The 21,855-nt window shown below is 42.9% G+C and overlaps 1 protein-coding gene across 4 annotated transcripts in view; it reads right to left on the bottom strand.

The window, feature by feature from the left end:
• Positions 1–20,635, bottom strand: part of ULK4 (unc-51 like kinase 4) — a 252,749-nt gene extending 232,114 nt beyond the window's left edge. For 3 of the 4 annotated variants that reach the window (XM_070391531.1, XM_070391532.1, XM_070391533.1), the window contains exons 1-13: positions 20,566–20,635; positions 18,047–18,240; positions 16,687–16,786; positions 14,712–14,851; positions 11,183–11,345; positions 10,157–10,258; positions 9,300–9,383; positions 7,383–7,458; positions 4,354–4,446; positions 2,283–2,401; positions 2,074–2,143; positions 1,163–1,259; positions 429–533 (exon numbers count right to left, since the gene is read on the bottom strand). In XM_070391531.1, the coding sequence (XP_070247632.1) occupies positions 429–533; positions 1,163–1,259; positions 2,074–2,143; positions 2,283–2,401; positions 4,354–4,446; positions 7,383–7,458; positions 9,300–9,383; positions 10,157–10,258; positions 11,183–11,345; positions 14,712–14,851; positions 16,687–16,786; positions 18,047–18,184 (1,287 nt within the window). In that variant the 5' untranslated portion in view covers positions 18,185–18,240; positions 20,566–20,635. Of the gene's footprint in view, positions 1–428; positions 534–1,162; positions 1,260–2,073; positions 2,144–2,282; positions 2,402–4,353; positions 4,447–7,382; positions 7,459–9,299; positions 9,384–10,156; positions 10,259–11,182; positions 11,346–14,711; positions 14,852–16,686; positions 16,787–18,046; positions 18,241–20,297; positions 20,374–20,565 lie in introns of those variants that run through there. The other variant, XM_070391530.1, reaches the window with a different exon arrangement.
• Positions 20,636–21,855: the final 1,220 nt, after the last annotated feature.

Here is a 21,855-nt window from a genome sequence, read left to right as displayed (position 1 = left end):
TCGTCATGTAAATATCTGATATGCAGGATGGTTTTAGGCGGCCCCTGTGAAAGGGTCGTTCGACCGCCAAAGGGGTCGCGACCCACAGGTTGAGAACCGCTGAACTAGACCACCTGGCGTGATCCACGTTAAGCACGTGCTGAGAAAGGAAGGCCTCGAGGACTCAGGTCTGAGGTCTGAGTCAGCAGCCACTCCTGGGCCTGCTGGACTGATGGGAGGCAGGGGGGGTGCGGGGCAGGAAGAACACGGCCCAGGCAGGAAGGAGAGAGGGTTACAGACAGGGCGGGAGTTAGGCGTGTGGACATGTGTGTGGTTCAAACGAAATCCAAGCGGATGACAAGAGGAACAGAAATGAAAACATCACCCAGACTTCAGTCCTCAGTGAAATGGAAAACCCAGCCCTCGGAGGGTGGGGTGCCTCTCCACACCTTGGGATTGTCAATAATGGGCGTGACGACGAGTTCTGCGTCTGTGTAGATAAGCTCCCTCATCTGGGATTCCATGTCCTGCTGGCTCAGGTGCCCACCTGTGGTCTGAAACAACAAAAATTACACTGTTTCTGTGCCGAATGAAGAGCTTTGAAAGACTGAACTAATAAGATGCTGAGCAAGGTCATCTCTAATGTACCTCAACTGATACTCAAAACACTTGCACAGGGAGTATTATTTGATCTTCTATGGGTGAATTAAATGGGTGAATTGCATGGTACGTCAATGATAGCTCAATGAAGCTGTTATTTAAAAAAAAAAACAAAAAAAACCTATATGCCCTAGCGGGTTTGGCTCAGTGGATAGAGTGTTGGCCTGTGAACTGAACGGTCCCAGGTCCGATTCTGGTCAAGGGCACATGCCCAGATTGTAGGCTCGTTCCCCAGTGGGGGACTTGCGGGAGGCAGCTGATCAATGATTCTCTCTCATCGTGGATGTTTCTGTCTCTTTCCCCCGCTTCCTCTCTGAAATCCATTTAAAAAATATATTAAAAAAAAACTATAAAGCACCTTTCTCTTAAGTGTGCTAACTAGAAAAACCAATGATAAGGCAATGACTTAACTGTAAATTTTGTAATCACCAACATAGTTCGGAAACCAACCTGCAATTATTCTTTAGAATCTCTGTATCTCATGTAAAAAACAAAAAACAAAAAACAATCCATCGCTGTTCACCTTGGTCAAAGGAGGCGCCTTCTGCGGTGAACTCTGGGCCACATCCTCACCAGGACTTGACCCCACGGCAGTGCTGGTTCTCGGTGTAGGACGAGAACTGAAACACACACACCAGTGCCATTACTCACACGTCAGAAACTTTACCCTACGCTTACTGTATGCTGGGGAAAATGAAAACAGGTCTCCTGAATAGGGCAGAATATGTTAATTCTCTGTGATCTCATCATATAAAAAACATTTAATCTTATCTGTGTTTACATGACTATTATTTTTATAACTTTTTAAAGTAATTCCCTGGCTAATTTGTTGTGTGTGTGTGTGTGTGTTTTGTTTACAGCTTCTATGCTCCACGCAGTATTTTCTGTTTTTACTGGAAACCTTACAACAATGATTTTATTATTCTTTAAATGTCTGCTGGTGTGAGCAGGATTAACGTAACAAAATACATCAGATACTCCACAAAGGATGAATAATATTCACAATCTTATTTCAGATGATGTTCAATATGGAAAGGTTTCTTGGTGCCTGCTGAGGAGTGATATAAACCCACATCCACTTGTAATGACTCCGCCCACACCTGTCAATGGCCTCCGTGCCCCTGATGGCCACTCCATTCCTCCTCCCCCCCAGTCCCGAATCTCTGATTTTCAGTTTTTCACATTTTAAGAAATTCACTCAGATCCCCAGGGTCTTCTTTAGTAAACTCCTTCAAATTCCCAAATATCAGGATTCCCATTTCTCTTTCACTTACTTATCCGTTTGTTCATTCATTAAACAAGTACTGACTTAGCTCACAGGAAATGCCCGGGAGTCTACAAAGCTTTTTTAAAATCCAGGACAACAGATGCTGTAATAAGATGTACCTTCATCCCCCGGCCGGGGACCCCTCACTGCTCTGTCACTTCACCCACCTGAGAAGGAACATGGACTCGTTCAGTTGACCCCCAAGAGTATTCTTAGGCCGCAACTCAGCTGGATCTTCTGTGGCAGGAAAGGAGAACGTTAGCCATGAAGGAACAGGTACCATGAGCGGGGCGCCCGCAGACAGGGACTGAGAGAGAAAGACAGCACGAACGCGGAGGGGACTCTGGGCCGCACACACGCTCGGATGGAAGCCCACCTAGTCTCCAAGAGCGACTCGGCCGCTGACCACTCCTCTCCCCTCTGGCCTGTTCGCTCGGGGGGCTCCTCACAAGCTCCTTGGCATCTTGTGACCCGGAACATTCCATCATGTTTCTGCTGCTCAACAGGAGAAAGTCAACACAGTCAAACTTACTTGTGAGCTTTCTACACAGCTTTCTGTGTCGAACAAGAGGTTGGAAATGATAACTAAATTACATGTGACATTTGGCAAAGCCATGGAGAAAAGCAGTATTTTTCATGGAGCAGTGACCATGAGCACCGCTATGAGCAGGGCAGTGTGTGAAGAAGTCTCTACGCCTTCTCCCAGAAAAATAAATAACAGCTGGCAGACTGGGGACGGAAACCAGAACTCAAAGTAGCCGTGACCCAACATGAGTCTCCCTAGAGTTTCCCCTCCCAGTGCTGCCCAGCCTGGGCTCGAAGGCAGCGAGTAGACAGAGGAAGCCCGTCAGAAGCCCTCTGTTTCTGTTCCAAGGACAGGAAAGGGACCTCTTGGGTCAGAGCAGGGAAATCCCCTAGGTGTTCCTTTTCTCTTCCGTCTGTCCTGGCCCGGCCCCAGGGAACCCTGCAGCAGCAGGCTGGGAACAGCAGCAGCATCTGGCCAGTGCCTAACACTCACAGAGGGGGTCATCCTCTTCTCTAACCAAAAAGCTCCGGTCTCAAGAATGTGGGGCAAACCCCTGGGGCTCCGCTCTCTTTCTCAGCCTCTCTCCCTGTCCTCCTGCCACTAGGCCACAAACACAGCCAGCAAGACAAAAACTGTCACACACAATAACTTTATTGTGGGAATGCAAGGCTGGTTCAATATTTGAAGGCCAATTTATGAAAGAGTCCATAATGAGGATCTACAGAAGAAAAACCACATGATCACATTACCCAATACATAAAGGCATTCAATAAAATTCAGCCTTCATCCAAACTGACAAAGGGCAGCGACAGAAACCTCCACCTCATCGTTCTTAATGGGGAAAGGCGCTTTCATCCTACAAGCAGAAACCAGGCTAGGATGTTCGTTTTCATCACTCCTGACTCAGTATCTTACTGGGGAAAAGTCTCAGCAAGGGCAATAAGGCAGAAAAAAGAAATAAAAGGCAAGGAGGTTAAAAAGGAAGATGACAAACTAAGGTCGGAGGTATTCTGTGACTTGCTGACACTGCGGACCAGCCCCCAGTTCTCTGTAGCACCTGATACAGTAGTGAAAGCATAACGGAAGCTCACTGGCTCAGAGAAACTCAAGTTTGGGAAAGACTTCAAATAGAATTCAGACTCCCCGATCCAAGACAATGAACTTGCCAAGATTAAAATGAAGGATCCGACAACCATTTATCACAATGAGGTAAGGAGGGGAAAAAGTCAATTATCAGAACTTTTATTCAGCTACTTCTCACCTGTTCTTTTCCAAATACCATCAATTTTGTAAGGGTCCTGGGCTAAGAAGATTTTGATAAGAAAAACAAAGTATATTAGTTAAGGTGAGCTCGGTTATGCTGTGGTGACATACAACCCCTCAAACGCCAGTGGCTCAGAATCTCGTATCTGTGTATCTTCCTCAGGCACAGACATGCAGGCTGCTGGGAAAGATACGCTCAGCAGCGTATCTTTTGACAGTTTTCTTCCCAATGAACCCACCAGGAAAAGTGCAGCAGATCACACACTGGCTTTCAAGTTTCTATCCAGAAATAACACACGTCACTTCTGCTCACATTCCATTAGCCAGAGCAAGTCACATGACTACACCGAACTGAAAAGGGGGCAATGAGACCCTACCCCATGCTTGCAAGATGGGAAGCCACTTGTAGCTGGTAAACAGAACTGATAACTACCATACTAAATCAATGACTCGAGTTGAAACGACTGACCGGAAAATCCGCAAAATCAAGAACACAAAAATGTCATGACGAAACTCTTTCAACAACCCTTAAACAAATGCTTGATTTTTCTACTAGGAAAGCACAGAAATTCTTGTCATTGATGCCGAATCATTAGAACACTAATGCGTAGGAGTGTTTGGCAGCCATGCCCGACACACAAAGATAAGCTGATCCTACCTGATGCTGGAGTCCTCGGTGCTCGAATCCTGATCTCTTCTAGAAAAAGCATCCTTCCAAAACGGATGCCGCAGCAGGCCTGCCCAAGTTAATCTGCATAAAACACAAATGTTCAAACTCTGTTAACGTGATTCCCAGGGGGATGTCCCAGGACATGTCCCAGGTACAGGAATCAGGTCTTATCATTTATAAATATCTCCATGTAAATGCACCTCTGAGATCATGCGATACTTTACTCTTTCATTCCAGTTGGCAATTGACCTCTCAAACAGCAACCGATAATTCAGAAATAATTCAGAAGCCTCACATGGTGCAGAATGAAGGGGTCTGACAACTAAGCATTGGAAGTCTCGGGGTTCATATCCAGGGAGCCCGATGGAAACATTTTGGGTTCTCAATGAAGAAATCTAACAATAATTTAAAAATGTAAAGCAAATAGATCACATATTACCAACCTCTAATTCTGCCCCACGACAGCTTGATTATTCTAGGGCACCCTGCCTGTTTGACACATTTCGTTTGTGGGACTTTACTCCTATTCAGAAATAAACAAGAATATCAACTTCATGACTATATACAGTCACATCTCTATTTAGGTGCCAAAATGTTGTCTAGCTACATTAACTGTTGTCACCCACATGAAAGTGACTTTTGTCTCTATCTAAAACCCAGACTCACTCTCAAAGCATTACGTTTTACTACTAATAGATTATTATACCTCCAGGTATACTCATCAGATTCAAAAAAGGTTAAACTTGACTGAAATTTTAAAACAAAAGGAGAAAATAACTTATATTTAATTAATTTAATCGTTCAACATTTCTGAATTGAAGTGAAAACTACTTTAATCAAAATTAAAACACTAATGATAAAGAAAAAGAATTTACAACTATATATACAAGGGCTCTTAAAATTCACTCATGGACTAAGTGAAATAAGCCAGTCAATGAAGGAAAAATACCACATGATCTCACTCATTCATGGATAATAAAGACCATTACAAACTTTTGAACAATAATAGATACAGAGGCAGAGCTGCCTCAAACTGATTGTCAAACTGCAGTGGGAAGGCCAGGGAGGGTTGGGGGGGAGGAGGGAGGGGATTAAGAGATCAACCGAAGGACTTGTATGCATCCATATAACCATAACTAATGGACATAAGACACTGGGGGGTAAGGGAGGGCAGGGGTCTGTCAAGGGCGGGGGGGGAAAAAGGACACTTATGTAATACACTTTGTAATACTTTTAGCGAAAAATAAAAAAATAAAAATAAATAAAAAATAAAAAATATAAAATAAGAAAAAAAAAAAATTCACTCATGGAGAAATAAAATTGCCAGTAAAATGGAATTTCTTTTCCATTCATAAGATTGGCAAAAACATGTAAGATCAGCAAAGCCCATGGCAGGTAACTGGTGGGGAAAGAGCTTCCTAGCGTTGCTGAAAGTGGAAACCATTTCGAACATGTTCCCCAAACACAGCAAACCTATCACACTTTTAAATGCTCTTCGCGTCTGGCCAGCATTTATCCAAAAGGGATAACTTCCCAAGTGAATAACAAAACATACTCGAAGGCTATTTCCTGTAGCAGTGTGTGTGGTATTCTAAATCAAGACACTCTCAGTGTTTATTGCTATTACAGGTTATCATGTATACACTGCAGCCAGTCAAAGTGCCTAAGTAGATATAGCCCGGCCGGCGTGGCTCAGTGGTTGAGCATCAACCTATGAATCAGAAGGTCATGGTTTGGTTCCAGGTCAGAGCATATGCCCAGATTGCAGACTTGATCCCCAGAAGGGGGCGTGCAGGAGGCAGCCAATCAATGATTCCCTCTCATCACTGATGTTTCTCTCTCTCTCTCCCCCTCTCCTTTCCTCTCTGAAATCAATAAAATATATATTTAAAAATGAAAAAGAATGACTAAGCCAGTGATTCCCAAAGTGGGCACTACTGCCCCCTGGTGGGCGCTGCAGCGATCCAAGGGGGCAGTGATGGCCACAGGTGCATTTGGGGGCGATGAGTAACTGCTATTAAAATTTTTAAAAAATTAATTTCCAGGGGCTGAGTAATATTTTTTCTGGAAAGGGGGCGGTAGGCCAAATAAGTTTGGGAACCACTGGACTAAGCAAACAGAGAGAAAAAAGTAGCTTATCGGGTGGTCCCATTTATGCAAAAAAAAAAAAAAAAAAGCATACAATATAGAGATATAAATAGGTAGAAATGTAGGTATATCATCCTAAATAAAGTATCCTTAAGCCTATCAAAAGATGTCTGGAAGATTACCAACCAAATAACACTAACCCTAAAGGCATTCTATTACAAGCATGGAAGGTTTGTCCTACAACTTATACAAGAACAGCTTTTCCTTCTGCAAGTTCTCTCTTACATTTAACGAAGATGGAGAACGGAGTGTTTTATTTGCTATGTGAAATATTCTCATTATTTTACACTGAGGCAGAGACCCAAATACTTGCTTCACAACCGTGTCCCCACTCCCTTTTCCCGCAGTTACCTAGTGGCAGAACCCGAACTAGGAACCAACTGCTCTTGACCCCCCAGGCCAGGGAAACCCCCTCCCGACACTGCAACACAGAAATGTCACACTGTGCAATTTTCCTGTCACTTAGAGTTCCCATGATGAGAGGAGTATCATAAAAATATAAAATACCACCCAGTTAGTGTTATTGCATCAGCCATCTCGACAGTACCCTCCCTAGTCCGACAGTCAAAGGGAGCGTTAGCCTGAAGTCTCCAATGGAAAGAACTAAGCTGCTTGGATTCAGGAGTTACAAGAAAATCCATCAAGGTATTCGGCAACTACTGAATACATGAAAGGAGAAAATGACTTAAAATTCCTCATCATTAAAAACACGGGCAAAGAAAAACCCTGAGTGTCAGCTCAGATTTCCTTTTGTAAAAAGTACTTTGAACCCCTCTGTGTGCATGAAGAACAGTGCTATTCCAGAAGTGCATGAAAGAAAAAAAATAGATCCCGCTCATCGTTCATAGTACAATACCATCCATGCAGACCTTTTCTGAGGATCCTTTTGAAGCAAACCATCCAGCAAATTCATAAAATCTGGAGACGCTTTAGGAAGAGAAGGATCTGCACACAAATTAAGTCCCAAAAATGAAAAAAAAAAAAAAAGTGATAAGGAGATGAATACGTACCCTACATCAACATTTAAAGTCATGGTATCTTAAGCACATAAATTCTTTTAAAGAGAACACTGAGTCTATTAATAACAATTAAGCTTCCATTTACATAGAGGGGAGAGGGGCACAATTTTTTTTAATATCTTTTCCCTATACTACAGAAAACTAAGTTTCGACCAACTTCTAAAATTACTTGGTTGTCTAACCCCAGGTAAGGATTACTGGCCTAACAAACTCATACCCTTGTCTTCCACTAGTAATTATGCCCCATTTTCTGAGGCATTATTATTAATTTGACCAACTTTGCTTTAATATACTATGATTAGTATACTTGTAATTCCTTTTAATTTTAGCAGGAAAAATAATAAGCATCACATTACGATATTGTCCAATTGTCTTAATCTCCAAGCTTTGCCTTTTTAAATTACACAGATACACACACACACACACACACACACACACACACACACACACACCATGGCCCAATTATCAGTCATGGTTAAAATAAGAAGCCATGAAGACAATGGCCAAAGACATGGCCAGGCACTGTCCGGCACTCTGGCCACCGCGTGATGAAGGACTGTGACACAGCCAGCTTGGGCCACCAGTGGTACCCTGACCCGACCTTTGGCACCTCATTTCCAGGTTTCTTCCCTGCATAAAAACCTTCAACTTATAGGAGAAAACAATAATCAATATTGTATTGAAAAGTCATCAGAAGAAATACGAATGACTGATTTCTACAAAAAATAAGACTACGTTAATGAAAGGGAAAAAATGCATGATTTTGTTTTAAGAAATACAGATTATTTTCAAAATATCAAGAGTTTTGTTTTTTTCACCTGGGGCGATTCTTGAAAAATTGAAAATATCCTGTATTCCTATTTCTTCCATGAATGACTTCCAATTTTTTTTTTCCTCTTAAAAACTCCCACTATAGCCAAAACCGGTTTGGCTCAATGGATAGAGTGTCAGCCTGGGGACTGAAGGGTCCCAGGTTCGAGTCCGGTCAAGGGCATGTACCTGGGTTGCGGGCACATCCCCAGTAGGAGATGTGCAGGAGGCAGCTGATCGATGTTTCTCTCTCATCGATGTTTCTAGCTCTCTAGCTCTCTCCCTTCCTCTCTGTGAAAAATCAATAAAATATTTTTTTTAAAAAAAACTCCCACTATTATTTTTTGTAAAGTTCCGTTTTCGTTTCTGTGGCTTAAGATTCACTTTTTTTGTGGTGTAGAGCAAAGTGCTTTATTACGTTTGTACCTGCTTTTGTTTTTCTTTCCTTTCCTTAAAGTTAACAGTAGATGGTTATATTAACCACAATTTGTGTGATTAAAATCCCGACACTTAAAATACTACACTATCTCTCCTTCCAACGGCTCTAACAACTTGTCAGGGCAGCATTCCGATCATCAAGACAAGGGCTGAGAACGCCCGATTCGTTACTATGCAAACACGAACCAGGCATAACTACAAAGGACATGAGTCCAAATTAGGTAAACGACACAGAGACAAAATAATAAATAAAAGTCTGACTTCTCAATCTGTAAGCCAGACATCTCTTGATACAGGAGGGCAAAGTAATTCGTGATTTTAAATGAGGGAAACTACTACTTTTCCATTTAAGTATCTAAAAAAAAAAATGGCAAAGGGAATGCTAACATTTCTAAAAATATTAGGGAACATTTATAAAATGTAAATTGGGACGTTATGAATCAATAAAAATAGACAACAAAAGTGCACCTGTAGTCAGTGTAAAGTGTAAATTAACTGCATTTATAACAAAAATCCTACCTTTTGGAATAGGTGGCGAAGGATCTTTATGAATAATCTTTTCAATTATTTCTGAAACACTTTCTGAGAAGAATGGAGGTTTTCCTGAAATTACATGAAAACTTGTCAGTTAAATACGTCTGCCATCACCAATAATTCTAAAAAAAAAAAAAACCCAACTGCAGATAGTTCAGCATTACACAATTTACAAATGCATATATAGCGATAACTAATTACTGAATGTCTAGTATACACCAGGCACACTAGGTATTTTTATATTTCTATAATTCAAAATCTGTCACCCCAACCAATATACAAATTCACATATGGAACCTACCAGGACCCACGGTTTACGTGGGCTACTGGACACATGGGAATAATTCAGTCACAGGTACCTTTACAAGAATTTCTACTAATAAGCACAGTTCTTTAATAGTTCGGCACATTTCAACATTCCAGATCATCACGAAAAATACCTATCGGTCAAAAAGGTCCTAGGGACCTGAATGTGCCTAGACTCCAAGCACTCCAGCCAAAATCATATAGACAGAAATTAGAAAAACCAGCCTTTGCCCGGCTGGTGTGGCTCAGTAGTTGAGCAGCGACCTGTGAACCAGGAGGTCATGGTTCAATTCTCAGTCAGGGCACATGCCCAGCGGGGGACGTACAGGAGGCAGCCAATCGATGATTCTCTCTCATCATTTGATGTTTTTATCTCTCTCTCTCCCTTCCTCTCTGAAATCAATAAAAAATATTTTTTTAAAAAATTAAGTTAAAATAATAACCAGCCATTTATAGAGGTAAAATGTTTACAAACTACAGATTTCATCTTTGTGTTTATCCAGCTGTAACTTGAAAATGAAGCAGAAAGTAATCACCTGAGAACATCTCATACAGCAGACAGCCCAAAGACCAGAGGTCGCTGGCGACGGAGAAGTCGGTGCCCTTCACAATTTCGGGTGCTGTGTAAGCAAGCGATCCTAAACACGAAGCACAAACAGCAGCTTCCTTAGGCGTTTGTATTGTTCTCACCACACACCCACCTGGGAGAGACTCGACGAGGTAAAAATGAGGAGAATATGCACGTGCACATAACTTCATGTGCATTTCACACGTTTTAATGTGTCCTAATGGTAAGGTTCCATTTTACCAGGATATGTCAAAATATAAACATAGTTATTTCAAAAACCCAGCGATGTCAGAGGCGTGGCACATATAGGCATATTTATCCTCTTTGAAATTAACCATTTAAATAGTCCAAAGAAAAGCAGCTCTGGTTAGAATATCTTGGACAGGATGCGTTAAGTTACGCAGCAGTAACAACCCACATTCCCCCCTGAACTTAGAGCAAAGCTTATTTATCATGCAAACCACAGTACGGCCCAGGTCGGCGAAGGCTGATGCTCAGGCACTCAAAGACCGGGGCTGACGGAGGCTCCGCCCCCAGACACCCCCCTCAGTCATCGGGGCAGAGACAGCACCCAGCACTGCACACTGGCTCGACTACAGCTAACACCCCAGGACGCAGCTCACTGTCAAAACCACCGCCCAAGAGTGAACCCCTAAAAGTCTTCCTTAATTGCAAGTATCAGCTGCTCAACCATGTGAAACAAATAACTACGGAGCCACCAGCGTGGGCCAGGCACTGTGCCAAGTGCTGAATACGGCCAGGAGTGAGGCCAAACCCCTGCTGCTGATGTTCTGACGTGTGGTCAGGGACATACAGAGGTCAGGATGAGATCCGGGCTGTCAGGGGTTCCGGTGCCTACACAGCATTCGATCCTCATGGAAAACCTTAGGCCGTCGACAAAGCCATCCCTGTCAGCATAAAAGGTCGACATCACCCGCTAACGTGACTTGGGTGGCCCACAACGAGCGTTAGGATCTAAAAACTCTCCACCTACCTCGGGTTCTACTTTTCATGTTTTTCTTCAGTACATGTTCCCCACTATCACCTCCTCCTTCTTCTGTTGCCATCAAAGCAAAGAAGTCTTCCAAATTTTCACCTTCCACTTTTGCCAGGCAGAAATTACTAAATTTCAACGTGCCGGGCCCTTCCAAGAGAATCTATACAGATTAAAAATGAACATGGTCAGCACCTGACCCAACTTACACTTCCCACAGCACCTCGTAATCTCACTAAAGCACTTTGAAGCATTTCTTGCTTCATCACAACTTAGAAAATTAAATGCTTACTTTGAAAAAAAAAAAAGAAGAAGAAGAAGAAGCTAAAGAGCCCTAGTCGGTTTGGCTCAGTGGATAGAGCATCGGCCTGCGGACTGAAGGGTCCCAGGTTCGATTCCAGTCAAGGGCACATGCCCGGGTTGCAGGCTAGATCCCCAGTAGGGGGCGGGCAAGAGGCAGCCAATCAATGATTCTCTCTCATCACTGATGTTTCTCTCTCTTCCTCCCTCCCTCTCCCCTCCTCTGAAATCAATAAAAATATATTTTTAAAAAAATTTTTTTAAAGCAGCTAAAGAAATCCAACATTTTAATAATAATGGAATCAAATATTAAACTGTTCGCTCTCAGATGTATATAATGAACACATCACATAACCACAGAGGGAAACCTCGAGCTCTTAAGAACAGTGTATATGGAGCAACCCGCATGCTCTACTGACACTGAGGGAGGCTCTGAAAGCACACCTGTCAGGTGGTGTTTATATAATGTATGGCTAAGACTAAGGCTCTGAAGTTAGAGACCTAAAACTCTCACAGGCAATCTGACCTGGAGAATCTACTTAACCTTCCTAAATCTCACTCTCTTCCCCTATCAAATGAAAAAAGCACACTTAACTCTGCAGACCGTGGTAAGGAATAGCTGAGGTTACGCGTGCAAAGGGCTTTGAATAGCGATTGGCATGTGCTAAGTGCTCACGTCTCTAATGTAAGTTGTGACTAGAAGTCATCTGTTGAGTGTTAAAACCATGCCAGGAACCAGTGTCCTGTTACTTTTAATTTTTTCTCCAGAGCCATTAAAAATATTTATGGGAAGTTGCAATGAGTCAGCTGGCTTTTTGTTTTTAAAGACAATTTAAAGTTTGCCCTTAACTTCTAATCAGAAATACTAAGGATGTCTGTTACAAGTCCCCAGTGACTTTTAAAAGTGTTTGAGCACCAGAAGCCCCTGGAAGATCTGTTAAGAAGAACCACTAGTCCCTACTCCCAGAGTTTCTGATTCCACAGGTCTCAGATGGGTCCAAGAACCCACGCTTCCAATGAGTCCCAGGTAACACTAATGCTGCTGGTCCAGGGAACACACTTTGAGAACCAGTGAGAGGGGTCAGCAATTTTTTTTAAGTTAGTAAATCTTTCAGACTTTGCAAGCCATAAGGTCTTTGTCCTGATTACTCAACTCTGTAGCCACCAACAATACAGAACGAAAGGGTGTGGCTATGTTCCAATAGAACCTCACTTACAGGAACGGGCATCCTGCCCGGACTCTGCCAACCCCAGATCTGGAATAAAAGTTACATCACAAGTCAGCCTGGATGTCCCATTACTAGTATAAACAGCTGACACTAGACCTCACCAAACACCTCCCACACAGGGGTTGGCACGCCTCGGCCCCTCGGTCAAATCCCAGCCAGCACCTGTTTCTGCACAGGCATGAGCTAAGAGTGGTTTTATATTTCTAAGTGGTTGAAAAAAACTGCAATAAGATAATAGTTTTTGACGTGAGCATTATATAAAATTCAAATGTCAATGTCCATGAATAAAGTTTTATTGAAACAAGCCACACCTGTGCATTTATAGACTGCCTATGGCTGCTTTCAGGCCTGTAACCACAATTAAATGGCTGTAGACTTCAGGCAAGTATATGAATATTTCAAACAAGGATTTTTATCTGTTATGAGGAGTTTTATGGATTTTTTTAAGGTTTAATTATGTTCTCATACAGACGGCTTCTAATAATGTTTAACAAGGAAACATTCAATTTTCCATTTCATTGTGTACACATTAACAAAGGGACAGTAGCAACTCAGAGCCATAATCAATACAATCCCTAAGAGTATGTCCTTGTAAATAACTGCCTGATTGAGGGCACACTGTGCACCAAAAAGGGTCCCCGAAGCTTCTCCTAAAAACAACATGTGAGCCTTACACTCGCCCTGAAATTCCCATTTTTATATTAGAGACAATAAACTAAGACAGAGAGAGAGAGAAAGAGAGGAATTTGTCCCTGGAACAGGGCTCCTAAATGTCAGTGTCAACTGTGACCGGGAAACTAAGCAGGTTTCATGAACAACTACACTGAAGCACATTTAGTTATGGATGATTAGCTTAGCCCAAAAAGAAAATATATGATCCTTAATAGCCAAAAATGCCATTAGCAAACTAAAGTAATGGCTCATAATTGTGTACTGTAAGAATTAAGAATTATTTCATAGAGCTATGGACCTCAGCATTCACAATACAGGTCAGCAGCAATAATAATTACTCACAGAGCTCTGAAAGGAGGGGAAACTGCATTCTACAAGGACTTCAATGGGTAGCTAACTAGGTAGCTAAAATACAGTTTCCTTTTATTAAAAAACTAGTGGCCCGGTGCACGAATTCATGCACATTGAAAGGAAATTAAGTGGTAGAAATATTTTAATATTGCTATTTGCCCTTTCTCCATAATAGAAGTGTCAACCAAATTCATGATCGACAATGACAGATGGAAACACACGTGTGCAATTGGCACCAGTGAGTGTTTTATAAGTATCGTGCATGCGTGAGTCAACTTAGCCTTTTATAGATATAGAACAAACTTATTTAATTAGACCTGCTTTCTGACTTAGCTAAACTTTTTCCAGCCCAGTGAAGCACCCCAACTTCTCTTTCAGGTCATTATCAACAACACAGCACTAAATATCAACACAAAGCAGATTATTATTATAGATCATGCAGGGAGAATGAAGGGTAAAATATTTAACTGCAGCAGTGTTTTACTATATTCTGTGCAGTGAGAACACCTGGAGTCATTTTTAAGGTCCACCATTTCCTACTTCTTTTCAGTCGGGTCAAGTTTCTAAGCTTTCTAAATCTCCGTTTTCTGGCTAACGAAAAGAAAATAGGATTCCACCGAGTCTCCTATCTACCTACTCCAGGACTTCTGTGAAGATCAAATGAGATGAGGCACGGGAAAACACTTCACAGACATTTGGTTACAGTGTGAAATGTTCCCACCTGGCTATAAAGCAAGCCGTGTTCCTGGGCTGAAGAAACCAAGGAGGCTAGTCACTAGATAGAGGAAGCCGGGCGTTGCTATGTGATGTCATTACCCGGATGGACACTTAGCATATTAGCCTTTTATATATAGATGTTAATGCAAAATTTCAAGATGTTCTATACCTAAAATTATATCTAAAAATAAACGTACCATTGAGAAAGCACCGTTAACTAAGGCACAAGCGATTAGGAAATCAAAATACTGATGAATTACCTTCCCAGGAGAAAGGTCACAAAAGAGAATGCCAAGTTGATGAAGATGATGCAATCCAGTAATCAGGTCAATCCCAAAGCTTCTCACAACATCTTCCGGGAGGTTTTCATCTTGAGCAATGACCATTTCTAAGGAACCACCTGCAAGTCGATTAAAACCACCCATTTTAGCCCCTCAGCATTACACGGTGCCCCCAGCGGGTTCCATGGTGGGAGACACTGAGCATCAAAAACACGATCACATCAGGACTCCTGGACAGCCTCGCAGGGGAAGCACACCTGTGAGGGAGCACCATGGACAAGCGCCCTATCAGACTAGCAGAAACCTGTGTCCTTGCTCCAGGCCAGCTCAGGGGACCGACTGCTCAGTCTGCACGGCTGGTCAGTAAGGAGGTGGGTGGGATGCAGGGAGTGACCATCAGCCTGGTGCTGTGATGTCTCACTCCAGCTCCCTCGGGAAATGAATGGCTGCAAAGATTTGTGGGAAACACTAACGCAAACTGCATTTAAGTCACATTATGCCAAGTATAGTCACATTTGCTTCTGTACAAAGTTAGGTCGCATTCTGCAAAGTACTGCATAGCAAAAAAGATGGTGCCTTTCCTTAACCGTTAGAAAATCAAGCCCTGATGAATTAAATAATGGGCCTAAGGCAGTCACGTGGGGAATTCTATTTCTATACCCTTTGGAGGTCCCAGTCACATTTCTATCATCTAAGTGCCAGAAACAAGCATGGGGTTTTTCTTGTTTGTTTCTTTTTTTTTAGGGTCAAGATTAAAGCAAGAGCCAAATTCAGAGACAGTAAAGACTCAGTTGGCATCTCGAAGTTCAATCAGAATTACTGTGACAAAGCTAGCAGGTGTTTTGGGTTCTGTTTATTTTATCTTGGTGGGTGAGGAACCACGGCAAACACAGGCTTAAATTAAAGTTAGGTCACTACACTGGTCATGGGGCAGAAACAGCAGCTGAAGCAAAAAAAAGGAACACAGAGGAAGTCCCCTGCTCACCTAAACCGTGTGCACGTCTGTGGAAGTAATTTAGACCACAGTAAACTACTGATTCAGAAAATGAAATGACAAAATTATTCTATGATTCAGTTTTATAAATTCCAAGTGCCAATAGGTAAGACTCATAAAGCTAGTCGGTGTATAAACAGGAGTACACTAACCATGGCTCTTGCTACATTTTTTCCCTGAAGACAATGGCACTAAAAGCCCAGATAATACCTACCTAGGTAGTCACCCTTCTCCCTGTACATCAGTGATGGCGAACCTTTTGAGCTCGGCGTGTCAGCATTTTGAAAAACCCTAACTTAACTCTGGTGCCGTGTCACATATAGAAATTTTTTGATATTTGCCACCATAGTAAAACAAAGACTTATATTTTTGATATTTATTTTATATATTTAAATGCCATTTAACAAAGAAAAATCAACCAAAAAAATGAGTTCGAGTGTCACCTCTGACACGCGTGTCATAGGTTCGCCACCACTGTCCTAGAGAGCTGTATCAAACAAAAGCTATAACATGTGATCTCTGATTACACCTACGTGATGGTATCTGTTGATTCATCCTTGTGCTTTTCCACATTGCTTAAGTTTTTATAAAGAGCAAGTATTCTGTTCATTAAAACATTTTATAAACTAATTAGCTAATTAATAGCTAATTGACCTAAAATACTTAGTTTCTACTGAATGGAAAAAGTTATTTGATAAACTAATTACTACTCAAAAATATTTCTAAGTTTTCACATAAGTGATTTGGTAATATTTTATACCAAAGTTAACCCCAAATTGAATATTATATAAATCTTCCTCTTATCAAGTATCTTAGCCCTTCCCCTTCCCTAATATCCACTGAACAACAGATTTTCAAGTTAACATAGTCAACAGTATCAACATGTACCTGTAAAAGAAGAAAGGAAAATAACAAAACCTACATCTGACGTTTTTTTTAAAACCACATAACGTGGCTTACCTGTGCAGAGTTCCACTACCAGCCAGAGATGATTGCTGGTTTCATACCATTCGTGAAGGGTTACGATATTCTGGTGTTTAATTTCTTGGGTGAGACGGACCTATAAAAACACACAACATACACACTTTTTAAGAAAAGTTCTTAAAACCCATGCATCTATTAAAAAATAACTAAATAGCCCAGCCAGGTGTGGCTGAGCGTCGACCCAGGAACCAAGAGGTCACCGGTTCAATTCCCTGTCAGGGCATATGCCTGGGTTGCAGACTCAGTCCCCAGTACACAATGTGCACGAGGCAGCCAATCAATGATTCTCTCTCATCACTGATGTTTCTCTCTCTCTCTCCTCACTTCCTCTCTGAAATCAATAAAAATATATTCTAAAAAAATTTTTAAAAAACACCTAAATATACAATTAGGAAATGGATAAGGAAATAATAGAATTCATTGGGTGGAATTCTTTATGGACATCAAAATGATGGTTATGAAGGCTGGTCACATGGAAACATACAATCTTAAAAATGATTTTTTTCAAAACTTGTGTAATATAGTTTTGTGTATTTTGAGTAAATATAATATTGCAAAAAAGGAAATATTATTCATAGGAAAATGGCCAAAACGTTTACATCAAAAAAGCTATTGTAGCCCTGGCTGGTCTTGTTAAGTGGTTAGAGTGTCGACCCATGCAACAGAGGGTCTCAGGTTCAGTCCCTGGTCAAGGGCATGTACCTGGCTCACAGGTTTGATCCCCGACCCCAGCTGGGGCGCATACGAGAGGCAACCACTTGATGTGTCTCTCTCACACTGATGTCTCTCTCTATCTACCTCTCCTCCCTCCCTCCCTCCCTTTCTCCCTTCCACTCTCTCTAAAAATCAACTGAAAAAACATCGAGTGAGGAGGAACAAAAGCGAAAAAAAAGGTTAAGATGGTAAATTTTGTGTTCTGTGTATTTTACCACAATAAACAAAGTTGAGGGGAAAAAAAAAAAAAGTCAGGTTTGGTCCAAGGAGCCTGGGCTGTAGATGGCACAGCTAATTCAAACCCAAGTCACCCTCGCCCAAAGTCCTTCCTTTGGAAAGCTTCCTCATCACATACTAAATTTAAAAGTAAATGAACCAATCCAGGCCGTATTTTCCCCGACTCTCACCAAAACAAACGAAACTCTTACGCTGTTGATGACGCGGGCGTGTTTATCAGTCATTAGTCAGGACTGGCGGCGCTAAACAGGCACAGAGAGGTCGCCCAGTCGATTGAAAACGAGGCACCTGCTATAGTGAGGTCCACGGCTTCTATTTACATACTACTGATTCTACCACGTCAGAGCTGTCTTTTGCTAGAGGGAAGGAAACATACTTGACTTACCCAGTTCGTTATTTCAGGCCTTTTGCACTTATCTGTGCAAAAAACAGCTACAAAATTGATCGTTCCCTTCCGTCGCCCTTTATAGACAATGGTCCTGCTTCCTCTGCCGATCTCCTCGTACAGAACGAAGTTTTGCATCTCCGGGCCCACTTCTCACATTTGATAGAAGGACAGCCTGATAGCATCTCTAGCTCCTAAAATGTAAACAAAAATGACACACATCAATGCAAGGTAGTCGTATGATTAATTAGCCCAGGATATTTAATATGTAAATAAATCTAATAATTCTATAAATTCGTAAGATTCACTGGTATGCAACACCTACAAGTAAGTGTTGAATACCAGCGTCTTTCTTTTTGTAGGATGAAAAAAGACATGGGAAAAATAAATAAAAGAAACAGTTCACAAACCAATATTCAACTTCCTAAAGATCTTAACAAAAAGAATGAAAATGACAGCTGTCTCCAAAACAACACAAATCATGAGCTGGATGCAATTTCAGGCAGTGTATCTTGATACCTTTGCTACAATGGAAAGCATATCTGTAGAGAAAGACATGAAACAATGTACGCAAAAATATTTCATAAACAAATATGGAAATGACAGCATTTCCATCTACTCCACAGATACTGTACAAACCAATATTATTCGAAGTCAGAGCTCAGCAAACTACTGGTTCCTGGGCCAATGCAGCCTGTCGCCTGTTTTTGTACATAAAGTTTAACTGGAGCACAGCTATGCCCAATTCATTAATATATTGTTTAAGGCCACTCTCACGCTACAATGTCAGAGTTGAGTAGCTGTGGCGGAGACCACATGGCCTGCTCACACACTCAAATGTTTACTATCTGGCCCTTTACAGGAAAAGTTTGCTAAATCAAGATTTTTTAATTTATGTTTTAATATTTTCATTGATTTCAGAGAGGAATGGAAAGAGGGAAAAAAATCAATGATGAGAGAGCGTCATCAATCAGCTGCCTCCTACAAACCCCACCTGGTTCATAGGTCGACACTCAACCGCTGAGCCACACCAGCTGGGTGATTAAATTAAACAGTGTTAAAACACATTGCGTACCGCATAGAAATCTCTAAGACATACGCCAGGGACCGCACGTTTTGGGGCCAACTGCACGTTATTTAAATCATCATAATGCACTTTAGGTGTTGTTTTTCAATAATTATAACATTTTTATTTACAAAAACAATTAAACAACTAAAGTTCTTAGTACTTTTTTAACGTATGGTACTGCGTAACACATTTTCCTCTCTGAAAAGGGACCAAACAAAATTTACATAAGTATCTAGATTCGCTTTTTCCATGGGCGTGAAAAACGAGAACACTCGTGAGCGGTCCTTAACAGATGGCGCACAAGACACGAGAAAACTCCTGAGCGGTACGAAATGTGTTAAAATGAAGAAGATATTAAACCAGAAATAAAGAGGCCTTACTTACATGTTTACAAATTGGCTACATCAGGATACATCCAGATAAAGATGCTTAAGTGTTGATGCAAAATGAATAACTGATTCCTCAAACTCAAGGTGATCGTCTAAGTTATCTTCCAAGTTTGAAATTCCATGAATTTAAGATTTTTTTTGACTCAGTCTAAGGGCCTGCCTCACAACAGACTTCCCACTATGAATTTTAAATTTTTTATTGCCTCTTAAGTTGTAAAATAAAACACAAATACAGAAAACCACACAAAATAGAGTTTACCGAATTATGGTAAGAGGTACACCGCTGTCATCACCACCCGGGCCAGGAATAGCACTTGGTGGCCGCCCCAGAAATCCCTCCATGAGCCTAAGGCAATCACAGCTCCGCCTGCTCCCCAAAAGTAACCGCTCTCCTTACTTCCACAGTTAATCACTCCTTGGGTTTCTTCATAGTTTTCCCACCCACGTGTGGAATCCCAGACAGTTTAGTCTTGCACGTTTTCTAAAAGCGTGGTGCATCTTTTCTCTCTCTTTTCATCTACAAGTTCACCTAGATATCATCCGAAAAGCCAGAAGTCAGGGCAAATCACACCTACAAGCAAAGGCGGCATTTACGAGCCAGGGGCACGCAGGTGAAGACCGGATTCTCCCCTCCATCAGCCCCGCCCTTTAACTCCCGCACTAGCAGCATCAGCGACACCTGGGAACTGGATAGAAACCAACTCTCGCGCCCCATTCCAGACCTCTGGAATCAGAAACTCTGGAATCCGGGCCTGGCAAGCAGTTTTAATTCGGCCTCGGGATGCTCGCTCACCTTTGCGAACCTCGGGCCGTGTCACCCATGTCCCAGGACCCAAAAGGCGGCCAGGCATTTTGCTAAGTCCTTCAACAAGTGCGCCTCCTGCAGCACTTTACAGACCGCATTCCCTGCAGGCTGAGCTCGGTCTGACTTCGGGCCGAGGGATGGCGGGAGAGGGAAGAAGAGTGAGTAGGCGGGCAGCGCCCCTCCAGACCCACAGTCTCTACCGCGTCGGCTGAGGGAGTCGCGAATCCAGACTTACGCGCCTAAAACTGCCACTCACCGGGTCTTTGGGGAGATGCCGCCGACCAGCCAGACTGCTCCCCCTTGTGCGCAGGTCTCGAATCCTAGCCCCCTCGGGACGGGTCCACTGGCCCCAAACCGGGGGCGAAGCAAGGGAGCAAAGCGGGACGCGTGGTAGCAGCGTAAGGCCGTGAGCGTCCGGCGCCCCTCCGCGTTTGGATTCGCCCATCCCGTCTCCAGGGCAGCACGCAGAACGCCAGAAAGAGCGCAGGGCACTGACTGGCTGAACAGTTTCGGTTCCTATTGGCTGGAAGTGGCGGCTAGAGCACCTCCCTCAACACAAAGGGCCTCGCGCCCAGCCTTCGGACGAGTCCACCGACGCTGGACCGGAGCAGAAAGTGGTGGAGGGAGGCGGGGCTCTAAGCGTCAGCGTCGGGCCTCGCGAACTGAGCACCCCTCCGCATTTGGATTCGCCCAGCCGGTCTCCAGGACAGCACGCAGGACGCCGGAAGAAGTCCCTGGCGCTGACTGGCTGAGCAGTTTGAGTTCCTATTGGCTGGAGCCCGGAAGTAGGAGTGGGTGACGGGCGGTTTGTCTATCCTTTTACGGTGTGTGGGGATTGAGGTCTTGGACCGATCGGGAGGACCTACCTGGGCTGTAGTGGCAGATTTGGGGGCTCTGGGGCCCTGGGCTCTGGTCATTTCTTCACTGCCCTCTCCCCGTTTCCTTCCGTCCTTTTTCTTCTGACGCCCTCCGAAGCCCAGGTGGACGTGGGTAACCAAAGGGCTCAGAAGCCTGCTCCTCGGGTTGCCCACCCTTTGGAAAAGAGAAGGCTATGGATTACTTCCTTCTTGTACCTGAGAAAACAGACCAGATCCTCTGATCTCCAGATGATTGCTTATGACTTGGGAAGCTCCAGGCCCTCAAATCCAACCACCAGATACCCGAGCGCCAGCTCCCCACTTCCTTCCATTTACGTTAGCGCAGTTCTTCTCAAACTTTAGCATCAGAATCACCTAGAGTGCTTGAGAAAGCATTTCTGGGCCCCACCCACAGAACTTCTGATTCTGTAGATCTTGATGAGGCCCAAATGTTTGCATTTGTATCAAGTCACCAGGTGAAATAGATGTTGCTGATGAGGGACAAACTTGTAGACACTGTGTCTCTGATCTCAGGTGAAACACGCCCTGTTCTTTGACTTCTAACCCGTCCTGCCTTCTCAGTAATCTTATTATTGTCAGTTTTGTGTAGAGCAGTGGTTCCCAACATGGGCCCCACCGGGGGGTGGGGGGGTAATTTGATTTTTAAGGGGGGCAGTTCGAGACTGAGT

The sequence above is a fragment of the Myotis yumanensis genome, unplaced genomic scaffold, assembly GCF_028538775.1.
Source record: "Myotis yumanensis isolate MYYU_CA2020_CCGP unplaced genomic scaffold, mMyoYum1.0.hap1 SCAF_14, whole genome shotgun sequence".
Lineage (NCBI taxonomy): Eukaryota > Metazoa > Chordata > Mammalia > Chiroptera > Vespertilionidae > Myotis > Myotis yumanensis.
Note: the sequence above shows the minus strand (reverse complement) of the source record. Positions and strands in the feature narration are given on the sequence as shown.